We start from the raw sequence: 17,265 nt of genomic DNA, 5'->3' as shown, positions 1-17,265 counted from the left end.
TATTTTAATAAAGTTTAAATATAAAAATTTTGAATTTATTAAAATTAAATATCAAACCTCTAAAAATATATATAAATAATTGGGTCTAATATTAATGGAGAAAGGGGCTGGGCATAGTGACAAACGCCTGTAATCTCAACACTTTGGCAGGCTAAAGCGAGCAGATTACTTCAGTCCAATAGTTTAAGACCAGCCTGGGCAACATAGTGAGACTCTGTCTCCAAAAATATAAAAAAACTAGCTCGGTGTGGTAGTGCATGCCTGTAGTCCCAGCTACGTGGGAGGCTGAGGTGATACAAACACTTGAGCCCAGGAGGTTGAGGCTGCAGCAAGCTATGATCACACCACTGCACTACAGCCTGGGTGACACAGCAAGACCCCGTCTCAAAAAAAATATAAAAGTGATAATATTAATGAAAAGGGATGAAAAGATCACATTCTGAGACTTTTAAATTTTTCTTTGTACAAAGATAATGTACAACTGCAAGTGTGCACACACAAATGCCAACATATAGCACTTGCCTATTTTCTTCCAGGATTTCAATTAAACTCTTCTGCAGAAAATGTAGCACTGAAACAAAAAGAATATGACAAACAAGAATTTAAAACTGTGAACCTCAATTTCAATAAAATAAAATATTTTATATCACTGTTATCCAAAATGGTATCATGATATCGAAACAAAAATTTAAAAGGAAGGGGCATGATGTACCTGAGTTATCTACAATGCTCTACCTATCACCAAGAAACTTAAAAGAGCCAGTTCCAAAATGACTCGTACAAGCCATCAACTCATGAAACAAAATAAAATAATAGGACTTACCATTTTTAAGCAGATTATTAACACTTGCTCTACCTGTAGAGGAAAAAATGAACACTGGTAAGGAGTTTCACGACCAAAATTACTATCATTTAAAAACTATGATGTGATGTGAGGGGTTAGCCAGAAAAAGGACTAGAAAAGTACAGCCTTACCCAAGTTAAAGTTCTCCATACAGGAAGAAATATTGTCAATAACTTTCCTGTAAGAGTATAAGTCAGTAGTATTCAATTCTTCCTGAAGACGAGAAGTAAAATGGTGTATAGCCTCAGGTAGAAACAATTCAGGTAGGCTATTTAGTGAGCTAGAAAAAGAAACAAATATTAAAAATCTGACAATCTAATAGCCCCAGAATATGTGGAGAGGGAAGAGAATCATACAAATGTGGGAATACTGAACTAAACCTTCAAAATACAGCCAGAAAATTACAACTCACACTACCATCACTGGAATTTCCTGGCTTGTCAGCTCATCTGGTCTCCCTGCTTCCACCTTGCTTCCTTCCCATCTCCCAGATTATTCTCAACAGAGTAGGCAGAGTGACACTGTTAAAACACCATGTCACTTCTCTTACTAAAACCTCCAACAATATCCTTCTCAGTTAAAGTACTAGTTGAAGTGTTTACAGTGACCTACAAGGTCCTCCCAACACAATCTGGCACTACCACTAGCTCCTGACCTCATCTTTATTTATTTTTTTTCTTTTCTTGATTTTTAAAATGGCATCCATCACAATCCTGACCTCATCTTCATCCTTGTTCACTTAGCTCTAGCTACATGACCTTGCTCTGTTCTGACATACCAGTCTTTGCTCCTGCTGTTTCCTCCATCCAAAATACTCTTCCTTCAAATATACCCAACAATCATTGCCTCATCCCTTTCAGGTCAATCTCAATTACCTTATCATGTCTGAGCAAAGCTATATGAAGTGACCATAATATTTTAAATTGTAACCCTCACCCCATCCTTTATGCCCCCTTTCCTTCCTTCCCGCTTTTAGATAGCACTCATGCCATCTAATATCCTATAAATGTTACTTATTTATTTTGTCTATTTTCTATCTTCCCCTTAGAATGTAACCTCCATTCTGGACTGTTTCATTCATTCTACCCCCAATTCCTAGAAGAGTGCTGAAACACAGTAGGCAGTCAATAAAAATTTATCAAATGAGTAAATTAAACATATCAATTTTGCCTCAATTAATATACATCAAAACTGATTGGCTTTGTTTTAAATATAACTGGACAGTTCAAAGTTTTTCTGGAAGAAAATAATTCAAAAATGGGAATATTCAGAATAAGAAGAGTCACTACAGGGAAGACTTAACACTGATATATAATTAAAACACTTTATCAAACTATAGTAAATAAAAGTGTGGTGTTGGTGTATGAACAAAGAGACCTAAATCAGAAATCAAACCCATGTATATATGTGAACATATAACACAATAAGGTGGCATTCCAAATATGTGGGCAAAGATGGACGATTCAACAGTTTGGGTAAGTGGTTCCCCATATAAAAAAGAAAACTAAATTGAATCCCTACCTCACACTACATTCAAAGCTTAATTCCAGATGGACATAAAAGTTGAGCAAAAAAAAAAAAAATAGTATAAGGCCTGCAAATAATGTTTTAAATAATCTTGTATTACAGAAAGCATATATAGCAAGGTATAAAACTCAGAAATCTACATACACAAAAATTAGCTGAGTTGATAACCAAAATAAAATTTTAATTTTTGTAAAGACAAGACACCATGAGAAAGTTTAAAGACAAGTAACAAAGGAATGTATTTGGCATATGATCTATACAGAAGTCTTATAAATCAAGAAAACATTCTAACAAGAAAATGTACAAAGAATATATAATAAAAAAATAGTCAAATTCCACACATTAAAAAATGTTCAATTACACTAGTAATCTGGGATACGCAAATTATAATGACAGCATTTTCACTCATTAGATTTTAAAAGATTTAAAGATTGATACTATTCAATGTTGGAAATATACGAAGAAGAAACAAGCATTCTAACTCAATTGGTAGTCTGGGGGAGTACAGTTTAACAATATCTACCAAGAATTTCAATAGGCCTAATTTTTGGTCCAGAAATTCCACTTCTTGGAATTTATCTCAGAGAAATACACATATATAATTATATACATAAGAATATCACTGCAATGGGGAAGTGATTAAATTACTTTATACCATGTAATATAAATCATGTAATACGTACCATATATAGATACATACAAGTCATATATATGGTACATTTAAATTTTGGTATATTCATATTACAGAATATTTATAGCTGAAAAAGTAAGGACTGTTGGCGGGAATGTAAAATGTTGCATATGGAAAACAGTATGACAGTTGCTCAAAAAATTACAAATAGTATTACCATATGGTCCAGCAATCCCACTTCTGGGTATATATCCAAAGAACTGAAAGCAGGATCTCAAATAGATATTTGCACACCCATGTTCATAGCAGCATTATTCACAACAGCCAAGCAGTGGAAGCAACCCAAATGTCCATTGAAAGATGAATGGATGAACAAAATGCAGTATATGCATACAACAGAATATTAAGCCTTATAAGAGAAGAAAATCCTGTCATATGCTATAACAAGGATGAACCTTAAGGATATTATATTAAGTGAAATAAGTCAGTCACAAAAATATAAATACAAATATTACACTAATATGAGGTATCTAAAGTAATCAAATTCATGAATGGAAAGTGGCTGCCAAGGGCTGAGCAGGAAATGGAGAGTTGTTACTTAATGTGTACAGTTTCAGAGCTTAGCAGATGACAAGGTTCTAGAGATCCTTGCACTGCAATGTGAATACACTTAACAATAGTGAACTATATACACTTAAAAATGGTTAAGACTCAAACATCATATGTTCTCACTCTTAAGTGGGAGCTAATCTATGAGGATGCAAAGCCATAAGAATGATACAATGGACTTTGGAGACTCAGGGGAAAGGGTGGGAAGGGGGTGAGAAATAAAAGACTACAAATTGTTGGGTACAGTATACACTGCCCAGGTAATGTGTGCACCAAAATCTCAGAAATCACCACTTATTCACGGAACCAAGTACCACCTGTTCCCCAAAAACCTATGGAAATAAAAATTAAAATTAAAAAAAAAAGAATTCATAAAAACAAGGTCAAGACTGAGGTTTTACATTATGTGTCTTTTACTACAATTAGGATTTTATGACATGGAAATATCTCTAAGATGTTCTTTAGTGAAAAAACAAGCTACAGAGCATTGTGTAAAGTATAATCTCGTTTACAGATATATAAAAAAAGTAGAACGTAACACACATATGCTGACCTCAAAGAAAAGGTCTAGAAAGATAAATACCAAAATGGTAAGTGACAATCTTTACTAAGAAAAGTAAGATAAGCCCTAAACAATGAAATGGAAGCCTTACTTTTTATTTTGTATACTTCTATATAGTTTGAAATTTTTATACCAAGCCTATATTCCTGTGTTATCTGTGTAAATATATATTTAAACCAAGAACAGATAGGACAAAAAGAGAAAAAAACAGCAAGATGACATTTAAACATAACCAATAAATGTAAATGGATTGAGGCAGGAGTAAGCAAACTACAGCCCACAGCCTGTTTATTAAGCCTGTGACCTAAGAAGGCTTTTTATATTTTTAAAAAGTTGTAACTAGGCCAGGCACAGTGGCTCACACCTGCAATCCCAGCACTTTGGGAGGCTGAGAAGGGTGGATCATGAGGTCAGGAGATCAAGACCATCCTGGCTAACATGGTGAAACCACGTCTCTACTAAAAATACAAAAAATTAGCCGGGCGTGGTGGCTGAGGCAGGAGAATGGCGTGAACCCGGGAGGCAGAGGTGACAGCGAGCCAAGATCGCACCACTGCACTCCAGCCTGGGCGACAGAGCTAGACTCCGTCTCAAAAAAAAAAAAAAAAATAGTTGTAACTAATCAATGAAAACAGAGAACAAACCATATGAATGAACTTTTTGTGATCTGTATCAGTTCAGTTTTATCAAACCAAGGAAGGAACTTCAGTTACTTTTGGTCAAATTCAACATTTATAACACCCAACTTCCCTTCCTTTTTTTCTTACCTTGCCAATACTTTCTTCAAGGGATTCTTTAGACTCAAAGAAAGATAAATGCCTGCTAAGATATCCAAACAACTTTGAATAGTGGGATCACACATGCCATTTTTATCTGCTTTCTCCAGCAGAGGCACAATCTATAATACAAAACATTGAAGTAATTTTTATAATATCAAATATAGCAAAGTAACATGGTTACAGATACTCTTTGAAGTCTCAATTGCTGGGCACAGTGGCTCACCCCCTGTAATCCCAACACTTTGGGAGGCTGAGGTGGGCAGATCGCTTGAGCCCAGGAGAGTTCGAGACAAGCTCAGGCAACATGGTGAAACCCTGTCTCTACAAAAAAATACTAAAATTAGCCAAGCATGGTGGCACATGCCTGCAGTCCCAGCTACTCAGGGGGCTGAGGCAGGAGGATTGCTTGAGCCCCGGAGGTTGAGGCTGTGGTTGAGCCAATTTCAAACCAGTGCACTCCAGCCTGGGTAAGAGAGTGAGACCCTGTCTCAAAAAAATAAATAAAATAAAGTGTCAATTATGTGAAATGTTTTCCATACTCCACTGTCAAGGATACTGATCTAAACACCTATTTCACTATTTATTAACTTTTTAAACTCATGTCCCCAGCTCCCTCTTTACCCTCCAGACCCACCTCCACAGAGAATCACAGACCTGTTAATGGCTTACAGTAAAGAACAGCTGCAGCACTATTAAAAAACCAGTAATACATTTACTTGCTTTCCAAAAAAAACTATGTGTGCTCAAATGGTAAATCCTAATACTGAAATACTAATAAGTATAATCTTTATATTTTAGATTAATTTTTAAATGTGCCTGCTAAAAGGTTTTGAAGATTCATATATTTTAAAATTTATCTCCACAGAAGAGGTATGCACATTATCTTCTACCTTATCTATTTAACAGTTCAATTATGATAGAAGCCTGAATATGGCTTCTATTGCTGCTTTGCATACGAGGATATTATACAATATCCTCATATACAATAAACAGAAAAGAAAAAAATACTTATTTGTTAATGATAAACTGATATGCAATAATTAGGGACCAAAATAGGGACCAAAAATAGCATGATACTCTTAAAGATGCATCCATGAATATCAATTCAGACTTACCTGTTTAATATAATGGATTTGTGACACTCCATCCGTGAGTTGCACACAATGTAACAGCAAAGAAGCTAGATTTTTCCCTTCCACATCAGCAAAAGCTATATAACATATACAAAAAAAATTTTTTCAATGATTTAACAGTTAAGTTAAAGATAACTTTGCCTTTGTTGTGCATTCTACAAAATTTTTTAATTATAAACCATGGCAATAGGTGGAACATAGTCTGAAGACAGAATTTTAAGAAAATTGTTTTACATCCAAAACATAAGGAAAAATATAAAGAATTTGAATATTATATGCTAGAGGTCCCAGTCATTAAAATACTCTGCTTGCAAACTGGAAAAAAATATATTAAATAAGGGAAACCAGAAGTCACCTACATTTCAAAGTTTCAAGGTCCTGATGGCAAATGGTCAACGCAACAACTTGCATTTCTTTCTTCTTCTTTACACCCATTTTAAATAGAATTAATAGTAGTCACTGCAAGAAAGAAGACTTTAAGGCATTAATGTAAGGTTTCTCAACCTCAGCACTGTGATTTTTGGCTGGGTTCATTCTTTGTTGAACGGTATCATCCTATGCATTATGCTTCATGCATCCCCATCTCTACCCACTAGATGCCAGTGGCACCCTCCTCCCTCCCAAGTTCTGACAACCAAAATATGTCTCCAAACACTGCGAAGTGTCCCCTGGGGAGCAAAACTGCTCCAGAATGAGAATCACTGTCTAAGAATTTCTGATTTGAAGAAGAAAAATGTTTTAAGCTCAAGTTCATTACTGACTGAAGTTATTTTACCTACTATGACTCAGTCTTTGTATTTTAAAATACAGAAAACTTTCCTTTTAGTGAACAGACACACAAAAAAAACTACGATAGTTTTTCCAAAAATAAAATACTTCAAACTAACCTCAGTGACTCATTAGACTAACAGGAGGTACCACCGTGTCCTGATTTCTGCAAAAATAAAAATAAAAAAAATTTTTTTTTAATGCTATTCTCTTGAGTTTGCTTTTATTGATACTTAACAAATCAACGGGTTCATAACAGGCTAAACAACCCAACTCAAAGACTACACAACTACACACTAATAGTACCATGCCATCTGGAAAGAAGTTGCTAGGAAAATGTCATAGGGCTCTTTTCTTGATGCAGTTAGCATTTTTAGCAGTATTTACGACGCAAATATTAGAGGCTATAACGTAGTACATGTATAAAATAAATCTGGAAGGACATGTTGAATGATGGAATCAGGAATAAAAACAGGTCAATAAACTGGAATAATGAGCAATACGAAATTCACCAAGATGAAATAGAAATAAATGTAAAGGGCTGCATTTAGTTTAGGGCAAAAAAACACAGAAAGAGAGGCTGGAGAGGCAAAACGTGGTTTGAAACAGCTCAACAGCCCAAGATGACTGCCAAAAACCACAGAAGTCAGCCATATCAGAGTGCATGATTTTATCCAAACAGGCCAGGTGACATGTAGAGCATTAGGTGCAGCGCCGGCGGCCATACTTTAAGGAGCCATAACAAACAATGGAGCCGATTTCTGAAGGACCTAGAGAGCTCCTCCTTCAGAGAACAGCTCAGTTAACCAAAGGTGTTTGGCCTGGAGAAAAGTCAACAGGACAAGAGCCTTAAAACAGCTGCTAGACTGTTGTGGAGAAAAAGGGAGTAGATTTATCTGTCTACTACAGACTGTTTTTTTTTTTTTTTTTTTTTTTTTTGAGACGGAGCCTTGCTCTGTTGCCCAGGCTGGAGTGCAGTGGCGCGATCTGCACTCACTGCAAGCTCCGCCTCCCAGGTTCACGCTATTCTCCTGCCTCAGCCTCCCGAGTAGCTGGGACTACAGGCGCCTGCCACCACGCCCGGCTAATTTTTTGTATCTTTAGTAGAGATGGGGTTTCACCGTGTTAGCCAGGATGGTCTCGATCTCCTGACCTCGTGACCCACCCACCTCGGCCTCCCAAAGTGCTGGGATTACAGGCATGAACCACCGCGCCCAGCCTTAGACTTCTTGCCTTGCTATTAGATTAGTAAAAGTCAGTACAAGCTACAGGAAAAGATTCCAGATCAATATAAAGGAAAAGCTCTATGGTCCCACTAAGGACTGGGCTACCTTTTAAACAAAGAAATTTCCCAACACCAGGAATATTCAAAGAGAAGATGACTGAATATTTTCTCTTGGACTCCTGAAACAGCTCCCTAACTGGTCTCCTAACTTCTACACTTACCTCCAAAGAGCCCATTCTGTTTACAGTCATCAAAGCCATCTCTTTAAAAAAAAACTCTCATCAAATTGAATTACTTACTCTCTTCCTTAAAACTTTCCAAGGGTTTCTAAATACACTTAGAATAAAATTCAAACTTGAGGCTGGGAGTGGGAGCTCGTGCCTGTAATCCCAGCACTTTGGGAGGCCGAGGCGGGTGGATCTCCTGAAGTCAGGAGTTCAAGACCAGCCTGGCCAACATGGTGAAACCCCGTCTGCACTAACTAAAAATACAAAAATTAGCCGGGTGTGGTGGCGGGCGTCTATAACCCCAGCTACTCCGGAGGCTGAGGCAGGAGAATCGCTTGAACCCAGGAGGCAGAGGTTGCAGTGAGCCGAGATCGTGCCACTGCACTCCAGCCTGGGCGACAAGAGCGAAACTCCGTCTCAAATAAATAAATAAATAAATAAAAACTTGAGAATTTGCCCTTCAAGGCCCTAAATAATCTAGCCCTGCCTTCCTCCACTCTTCATCTCAAACTAATCTCCTCTTCACCATCTCAAGAGCTTTGTACTTCCTGATGCTCTTATTCCCACCTAAGAGGCTTTACACTTCCCATTATCTCTGCCCGTTAATGTGCATTCCACATCTTTGCAAGACTGACTCCTTCTCACCATTCATGTTTCTGCTGCAACATTACCTTCTAAAAGCTTTCCATGACCACTCTATCTAAAATCTCACCAATACAACACACGTAGACACCATTTCCGTTAATTTTCTTCATAGCACTTACTATTACCAGAAATTACCTTAACTTGTACATTTGTACATTGTCTGTCTCACCTAGTAGCAAACTGAATGAAGGCAGCAACTTTAATCTATTTTGTTCATGTTTCAAGTCTCAATTCCTAAACCAATGCCTGGCACATAGTAGGTGTTTAACAAACACTTGACGAATAAACAAATTAATTAACAAACATTTGTCAGAGATGTTCTACAAGGGATATATGTCTTTAACGGCAGGAAGGTGGACTATCTGGTATCTAAAATCCATTCTATATCTAAGTGACATTCTACATCTTAAGCACCTATGGTCTGTTTGGGAAGTAAGAAATCCATACAGTAATAGAAGGTGAGCAACCACCTAACCAAAAATGGACGCAGCTAGGAAAGTGTCGACAACAGAGTAATTTGTAAAGGGATAGTCAGATCTAGAGAAATAGAGGCACGCTTCCTAAGAAAGTGACCATCGTACAAAGCCAGAAGAGACTGGGAAACCTAACTAGGGAGACTATTCTCTGGTTAAAGGTAAGCAAGTTTGCAGGCGGATCTGCTCTCGCAATTCTGAGGGCTACACAAAAGCAGACTCGGTAATTATGCCTGCTCAAATGATGCCTAAACGTGCGTCCTGAAGAACCAGGGTCCCCAAGGGGGTAAATCCCGCGTCTACCGCAAGGCCAGAAGGTGCCCAGTAAATCACACTCCTCCTAGGTCCCACTTACTGCTTCCCTTTAGAACGCTGCTTCACTCTACACCTTCCTGGCTGACTCCCACAAACATTCTCTGGGCGATTTCTGAACCACGTGGAGTCGAGGAATGACAGTGGGAGAAAGTGGTTAAAGTGCTGTCTCCATGGAGACCTTAGCGACCGGAAATCAGTTTCACAGCCGCCGAATCCTGGCGATACCAAAAGATGGGAATTGGTGTGGCTCGCCAGGCAGCCCTAGCAAAACTGGCCGAGCCGAGCTACCGCGGGTTTGGCAGGCAGGACACCTGGGAGCCAAACCTCGTGCCCGTCGGCGTCTGAGAAGAGTCGCAGGCGCCTGGTCCAGTCCCGGAAGCAGGTCTCCTTCTACGGCGTCTCCGAGGCTTGCAACGCGGTCCGCGGTCGACTACCGGGTCAGGGCGAAGGGAGGGAGACGGGGTAACCTAGGGGAGTCATCGCGAGAATTGACCTAACGCAGCTCCTCCAATCAGGAGTTCGACTAGGCCGTGACGTCACCGGGGTGGGCGGTAGCAATCGGGTTTAGTTTGTCAGCCACTGTACCATCAGCGGCGCGCGTTCCTCGTGGCGTTGGGGCTGACGGGCCTTCTTGCGCCCACCTCATTCTCTTCACATGCTTGGACGCCTGGGAAGCGCTTTTGTCCCAATCCAGACCTTCCACCTTTCTCCCACTCTGTTGGCCCCGTGTAGAATCTAGGAGAAAACTACGTCTGGGACTCGGGAACGAGTCCAGGGAGTTTAGAGCCCGCGAGACAGGCAGGGGTTTGGGCGGCGACTGAACGGAAGCCACGCGAAGAATTCGGACTACGATGAGAAGTGCTGAACCAACGTGTGCCAAAGCGCATATATTCATTCAATAGATAATGAGCTCTACTGTCAGAGCGTCGCCAGGGGCTAGCCTTGAAAGCTATCCCCTACTGAGGATACATGTATTACGCAGCACATACAAATTGTCAGATGGTTCAGTCCTTGAAAAATAAATACAATAACTGGATGTCACTGGGAGCTGCGACAGTGGGCAAGATCAGGAAAGACCTGATGCTATTATCAGGAGTATTTATTTGGAAAATAGAAACATTTCAGTTCCCTAAACGTTAATGACTTAAATTTTTAATAATTATTTTCTGAATTTTTTATATCACCTTGCCTTGGTTTTCTTTATAGCTTTACCACATAATGTATGTATCACTATCTTGTTTCGTTCAATTTTAAAGTTTTTGGAATTGTGTATGTTTTCTCCAGCAATTTGCTTCTTTCAGCATTGCTTTTCATATTCACCTACAGGTGGCTGTAGCGCTCTTCGCCCAGGCTGGAGTGCAGTGGCGCGATCTCGGCTCACTGCAACCTCTGCCTCCCGGGTTCAAGCGATTCTCCTGCCTCAGCCTCCTGAGTAGCTGGGATTACAGGCGCGTGCCACCATGCTCAGCTAATTTTTGTATTTTTTAGTAGAGACGGGGTTTCACCATGTTGCTCATGCTGGTCTTGAACTCCTGACCTCGTGATCCGCCTGCCTCGGCCTTCCAAAGCTGGGATTACAGGCGTGAGCCCCGGCGCCCGACCCGTAATTTTCCGTTGTTTAATATACTTCATTATGTATCCATCCTGCTGCCTCTTAACATGTCCATTACTTCCAGTTTTTGTTCTAACATTGCTGCTGTGAAGTATATTGTGCATGTCAGCTGGTGAGTGTGTGCAGACGGTTCTCTACCATAATTTTTTCTGGTATTTTTGACCCTGACTGATACCAAGAAATACATTGTAGACTGAAACTGTGGACATAGAAGTACTCTGACATAACTGAAGTAAAAATTTCTTGAAATGCTACTTTACAGGAGCTGTGAGATTTTATTTCCTTTTTTTCTAAATTATGGTAAAATACACAACAAAATTTACCATTTTAACCATTTTTAGGTTTTATGCTTCTTAAAATATGTATATTGTTTCAGACCTACTAATTATATAACTCAGTGGGTCCGAACCCCTTTTTTGTTTTCAGACACTGCAACACTTCATCCTACACAGCGAGAGGTGGGCTAGGGAGCAAACATAATAAACATATGTTGAAAGGTGAAGCTACTGTTAAAACTTCAGACAAATTAAACTTAACAGGGTTTAACTGAGCAAGGGGAAAAATGATTCTCAAATCGGGCAGCCTCCAGAATCATAGCAGATTCAGAGAGACTCCAGGGATGCCTCGTGGTCAGAGCACATTTATAGACAAAGAAAGGAAGGTGATGTACAAAAAAACAAGTGGGGTACGGAAGCAGCTGGATGGGTTACAGCTTGGCATTTGCCTTACCTGAACGCAGTTTGAACAGTAAGCATTGTATGAATAGTTGAAGTATGGCTGCTGGGATTGGCTGAAACTCAGCTATTGTTACAGAAGCACAGTCCTAAATTAGGCTTTCAGTCTTGTTTACCAACTAAGTTAGGTTATGGTTCATCCACAGGGACTCAAATATGGAAGTACAGAGGCTTTCTCAGGCCATATTTAGTTCAATTTAACACTGCCATGGAAAAAATAGGGGAATGGAAAGTGAGAGTATAGGGGAGGTACGTTGCAACTTTAAATAGGGTAATCAGGGTAGGCCTCATTGAGTAAAGATTTGCAAGAGACATAGACACTTGGTGAAGGGGAAACCTTCCATACAGAGGGAACAGCCAGTTCAAAGTTTCCAGGGCAGGGCTTGCCTGTTGGGAGAATAGCAAGGAGGCAAGAGTGGCTGGAGCCAAGCAAGGTAAATAGTAACGAGTGGGACAAGGGGCTTTGGATTATATAAGGCTTTCGTATTATTTCATGGACTCTCGCTCTTAAGTGAAATGAGGAGTGATTTTGAGCAAAAGAATAATAAGATCTAATGTACATTTCAAAATAATCACTGGAGTTCCTTTGTTAAGAAGAGACTGTAGGTCGGACCTGGTGGCTCACGCCTGTAATCCCAACGCTTTGGGAGGCTGAGGCGGGTGGATCACCTGAGCTCAGAAGTTCAAGACCACCCTGGGCAACATGGTGAAACCTCATCTCTACAAAAATGCAAAAAAAATTAGCTGGGCATGGTGTTGTGTGCCTGTAGTCCCAGCTACTCGGGAGGCTGAGGCCCGAGAATTGCTTGAGCCCCAGAGGCAGACGTTGCAGTGAGCTAGGATTGCACCACTGCACTCCAGCTTGAGCTGCAGAGTGAGACTCCGTCTCAAAACAGAAAAAAAAAAAAAAAAGACTGTAACGCCTGCAGGAAGCTCAGTGAGGCTGTTGTGGTAAACTAGGCAGGCAGGATGCTGGTGGCACTGACGAGGGTGGTAGCAGTGGAGAGCAGGAAGTGGACAGGTTTTGGATATAATTTGAAATCAGAGCTAACAGGATTTTTTTCTGAAGGATAGAATATGGGTATGAAGAAATGAAGAGTCAAAGATGACTCCAAAGTTTCTGGCTTGAGCACCTAGAAGGATGAAGTTGTCAAAGTTTACTTGGAGCAGATTTGAATGGGTTTAAAAGAGACTGGGAAGAGAGGAATTGGCAAGATCAAGCAGAGACAACTCCTTCTAGTCCTTCTAGTACACAAGGGGCAGATAAATGGAATGGTAACACCTAGAGGAAGTATACTGCCAAAAGCAATCTACAAATCCAATGCAATCCCCATTGAAATACCACCATTATTCCTCAGAGAATTAGAAAAAACAATTCTAAAATTCATATGGAACCAGAAAAGAGCCCACATAGCCCAAAGCAAGACTAAGCAGAAATAACAAATCTGGAGGCATCACACTACCTGATTTCAAACTATGCTATAAGGCCATAGTCACCGAAACAGCATAGTACTGGTATAAAAATAGGCACATAGACCAATGGAACAGAATAGAGAACCCAGAAATAAACCCAAATACTTATGGCCAACTGAACTTCGACAAAGCAAACAAAAACACAAACTTGGGAAAGGACACCTTTTTCAACAAAAGATGCTGGGATAATTGGCTAGTCATATGTAGGAGAATGAAACTGAATCCTCATCTCTCACCTTATACAAAAATCAACTCAAGATGGATTAAAGATTTAAATCTAAGACCTGAAACTCTAAAAACTCTAGAAGATAACATTGGAAAAACCCTTCCTGACGTTGGCTTAGGCAAGGATTTCATGACCAAGAACCCAAAAGCAAATACAATAAAAACAAAGATAAATAGTTGGGACTTAGTTAAACTAAAGAACTTTTGCACGGCAAAGAACAGTCAGCAGAGTAAACAGACAACCCACAGAGTGGGAGACAATCTTCACAATCTATACATCTGACAAAGGACTAATATCCGGAATCGATAATAAACTCAAACAAATCAGTAAGAAAAAAACAAACAATTCCATCAAAAAGTGGGCTAAACATATGAATAGACAATTCTCAAAAGAAGGGCCAGGCGCAGTGGCTCACACCTGTAATCTCAGCACTTCGGGAGGCCGAGGCGGGCAGATCACCTGAGGTCAGGAGTTTGAGACCAGCCTGACCAATATGGAGAAACTCTGTCTCTACTAAAAAGTACAAAATTAGCCAGGCATGGTAGTGCATGCCTGTAATCCCAGCTACTCGGGAGGCTGAGGCAGGAGAATCACTTGAACCTGGGAGGTGGAGGTTGCGGTGAGCCAAAGTCTCACCACTACACTCCAGCCTTGGCAACAAGAGCGAAACTCCGTCTAAAAAAAAAAGAAGAAGATATACAAATGGCCAACAAACATATGAAAAAATGCTCAACATCACTAATGATCAGGAAAATGCAAATCAAAATCACGATGCAATACCACCTTACTCCTGCAAGAATGGCCATAATCAAAAAAATAAAAAAACAGTAGATGTTGGCATGAATGTGGTGATCAGGGAACACTTCTACACTGCTAGTGGGAATGTAAACTAGTACAGCCACTATGGAAAACAGTGTAGAGCTTCCTTAAAGAACTGAAAGTAGAACTACCATTTGATCCAGCAATCCCACTACTGGGTATCTACCCAGAGGAAAAGTTATTATACGAAAAAGATATTTGCACATGCATGTTTATAGCAGCACAATTCACAGTTGCAAAATCTTGGAACCAACCCAAATGCCCATCAAGCAATGAGTGGGCAAAGAAACTGTGGTATATGTATACAATGGAATACTGCTTGGCGATAAAAAGGAATGAATTAACAGCATTTGCAGTGACCTAGATGAGATTGGAGACTATTATTCTAAGTGAAGTAACTCAGAAATTGAAAATCAAACATCATATGTTCTCACTGATCATTGGGAGCTAAGCTGTGAGGACACAAAGGCATCAGAATGATGCAATGGACTTTGGAGACTTGGGGGGAAGAGTGGGAGGGGAGCGAGGGATAAAAGATGACAAATATGGTGTAGCGTATACTGCTTGGGTGATGGGTGCACCAAAATCTCACAAACCACCACTAAAGAATTTACTCATGCAACCAAATACCACCTGTGCCCCAATAACTTATGGGAAAAAAATAAACTAAATCAATAAATCAATAAATAAAATTCTCAAAAAAAAAAAAAACCAACAACAACAACAAAAGACCCCTACGTTCTCATAGAGAATCATCTGTTACTTTCCAGACAGACAAACCCCAATTATTTCCAGGTAACAAAGATTTGGTTTTAAAGGTTGAAATAGTGACATCTTTGAAGAAGATATCCTCTTTTTTGCTAGGCATCTGGTGGCACTACCAACTTCAGACCACTTTAAATTCTCTGCTTGAGGTTTTTCAGGACACAATAGCATGAATTTGAATTACAAACTTCTATAAAGTAACTATGTATTTTATTTGTGAAAATGTGTCCCAAGGAAATTTTTAAAGGATCCTTAGTATATAAAAGTGTAAATGAAAACACTTGACAAGGCCCGGTGTGGTGGCTCATGCCTGTAATCCCAACACTTTGGGAGGCCAAGACAGGTGGATCACTTGAGGTCAGGAGATTGAAGCCAGTCTGGCCAATACGGTGAAACCCTGTCTCTACTAAAAATACAAAAATTAGCCAGGCGTGGTGGCGGGCGCCTGTCATCCCAACTATTCAGGAGGCTGAGGCAGGAGAATCGCTTGAACCCCGGGAGGTGGAGGTTGCAGTGAGTCAGATCACACCACTGCGCTCCAGTCTGGGTGACAAAGGGAGATTCCATCTCAGAAAAGAAAATACTTGACATAGTAACAGTGGACTAGATAAAAATCATAAAAAGTAATCCTTGTGTAGACATTTTCTTCAGTGTAGTTCAGCATTGCAAATATGTACCTGTAAAAATAATATTTTCCACTCAATTAGAAAAGGGAATTTTAAAAATAATTATTTAGAGCTGGGTGCAGTGACTTCTGACTGGAATCCCAGCTACTTGGGAGGCTGAGGCAAGAGGATTGTTTGAGCCCAAGAGTTCAAGGCTGCAGCATGCTATGATCACAACTGTGAATAGCCACTGCACTCCAGTCTGGGCAATAGAGAGAGACCCTGTCTCTACAAAAAAATTATTATTATTTAATGACATGATTTTATATGTAATTATTAAGATTCTTTTACATTTGAATGGACATTTGAATAAGTAAAATTTGACCTTTTAAGGCCACAAAGAAAAGGCTTTATTTGCCTACATAATTACTACCTGTTCATGAAGGTCTATAACAGCCAAAACTTCGGAAGCAGTGTGACTGACCAGTCAAAAGTAAGGTTCTCTCGCAAGTGTTATTTTCCATACAGAAAAACGTGATAGTGTCTCCCAGTTTCATAGTCATTTTTACATCTCCCAAAATTATCATGTATGGTACTCTGCGAACAATGCATTGTGCCATGTATAATTCAGCAATCCCCCATATTGAATAGTTTGGGGGTTTTTTTGTTATTTTTATTTTTTTTAGACGTAGTTTCGCTCTTGTTGCCCAGGCTGGAGTGCAGTGGCACGATCTCAGCTCACTATAACCTCTGCCTCCCGGGTTCAAGCGATTCTCCTGCCTCAGCCTCCCGAGTAGCTGGAATTACTGGCATGCGCCACCATGCCCGGCTAATTTTGTATTTTCAGTAGAGACAGGGTTTCTCCATGTTGTTCAGGCTGGTCTCGAACTCCCAATCTCAGGTGATCCACCCACCTCAGCCTCCCAAAATGCTGGGATTACAGGCGTGAGCCACCGCGCCCGGCCTGAATAGTTTTATATGTAAAATGAAGCCCGAAACTATATACTAGACCTATGAATATAAATATTTTGTTATTTAATATGTTTGGCCCCAAGTCAGTGAAAGAAAGCAAAGTACTGTACTATTACTTATATATCTATTTATCTGTCTTAAAACAATAAACATGTATTATCTCTTAGTTTCTGTGGGTTAGAAATTCAATTTGGCTGGATGTGTCTGGCTAGGAGTCTCTCATGAGGTTTCAGTGAAGGTGCTGGCTGGGGCTACAGTCACCTGACAGCTTGGCTGAGGCTGGAGAATCAGCTTCCAAGATGATTGACTGACTTCTTGGTG

At 39.8% G+C, this 17,265-nt stretch overlaps 1 protein-coding gene across 7 annotated transcripts in view; it reads right to left on the bottom strand.

The window, feature by feature from the left end:
- THADA (THADA armadillo repeat containing) overlaps window positions 1–10,196 on the bottom strand; it is a 361,316-nt gene extending 351,120 nt beyond the window's left edge. For 2 of the 7 annotated variants that reach the window (XM_063713447.1, XM_063713446.1), the window contains exons 1-8: window positions 10,063–10,187; window positions 6,973–7,019; window positions 6,445–6,544; window positions 6,068–6,162; window positions 4,941–5,071; window positions 976–1,124; window positions 824–856; window positions 523–571 (exon numbers count right to left, since the gene is read on the bottom strand). In XM_063713447.1, coding sequence (XP_063569517.1) covers window positions 523–571; window positions 824–856; window positions 976–1,124; window positions 4,941–5,071; window positions 6,068–6,162; window positions 6,445–6,520 — 533 coding nt within the window. In that variant the 5' untranslated portion in view covers window positions 6,521–6,544; window positions 6,973–7,019; window positions 10,063–10,187. Of the gene's footprint in view, window positions 1–522; window positions 572–823; window positions 857–975; window positions 1,125–4,940; window positions 5,072–6,067; window positions 6,163–6,444; window positions 6,545–6,972; window positions 7,020–9,778 lie in introns of all 7 variants that reach the window. The other 5 variants (XM_024242324.3, XM_054547607.2, XM_024242323.3 and 2 more) reach the window with 4 other exon arrangements.
- Between the last annotated feature and the right edge of the window lie 7,069 nt (window positions 10,197–17,265).

Source organism: Pongo abelii, chromosome 12 (genome assembly GCF_028885655.2).
Source record: "Pongo abelii isolate AG06213 chromosome 12, NHGRI_mPonAbe1-v2.0_pri, whole genome shotgun sequence".
NCBI classification, from domain to species: Eukaryota; Metazoa; Chordata; class Mammalia; order Primates; family Hominidae; genus Pongo; species Pongo abelii.
Note: the sequence above shows the minus strand (reverse complement) of the source record. Positions and strands in the feature narration are given on the sequence as shown.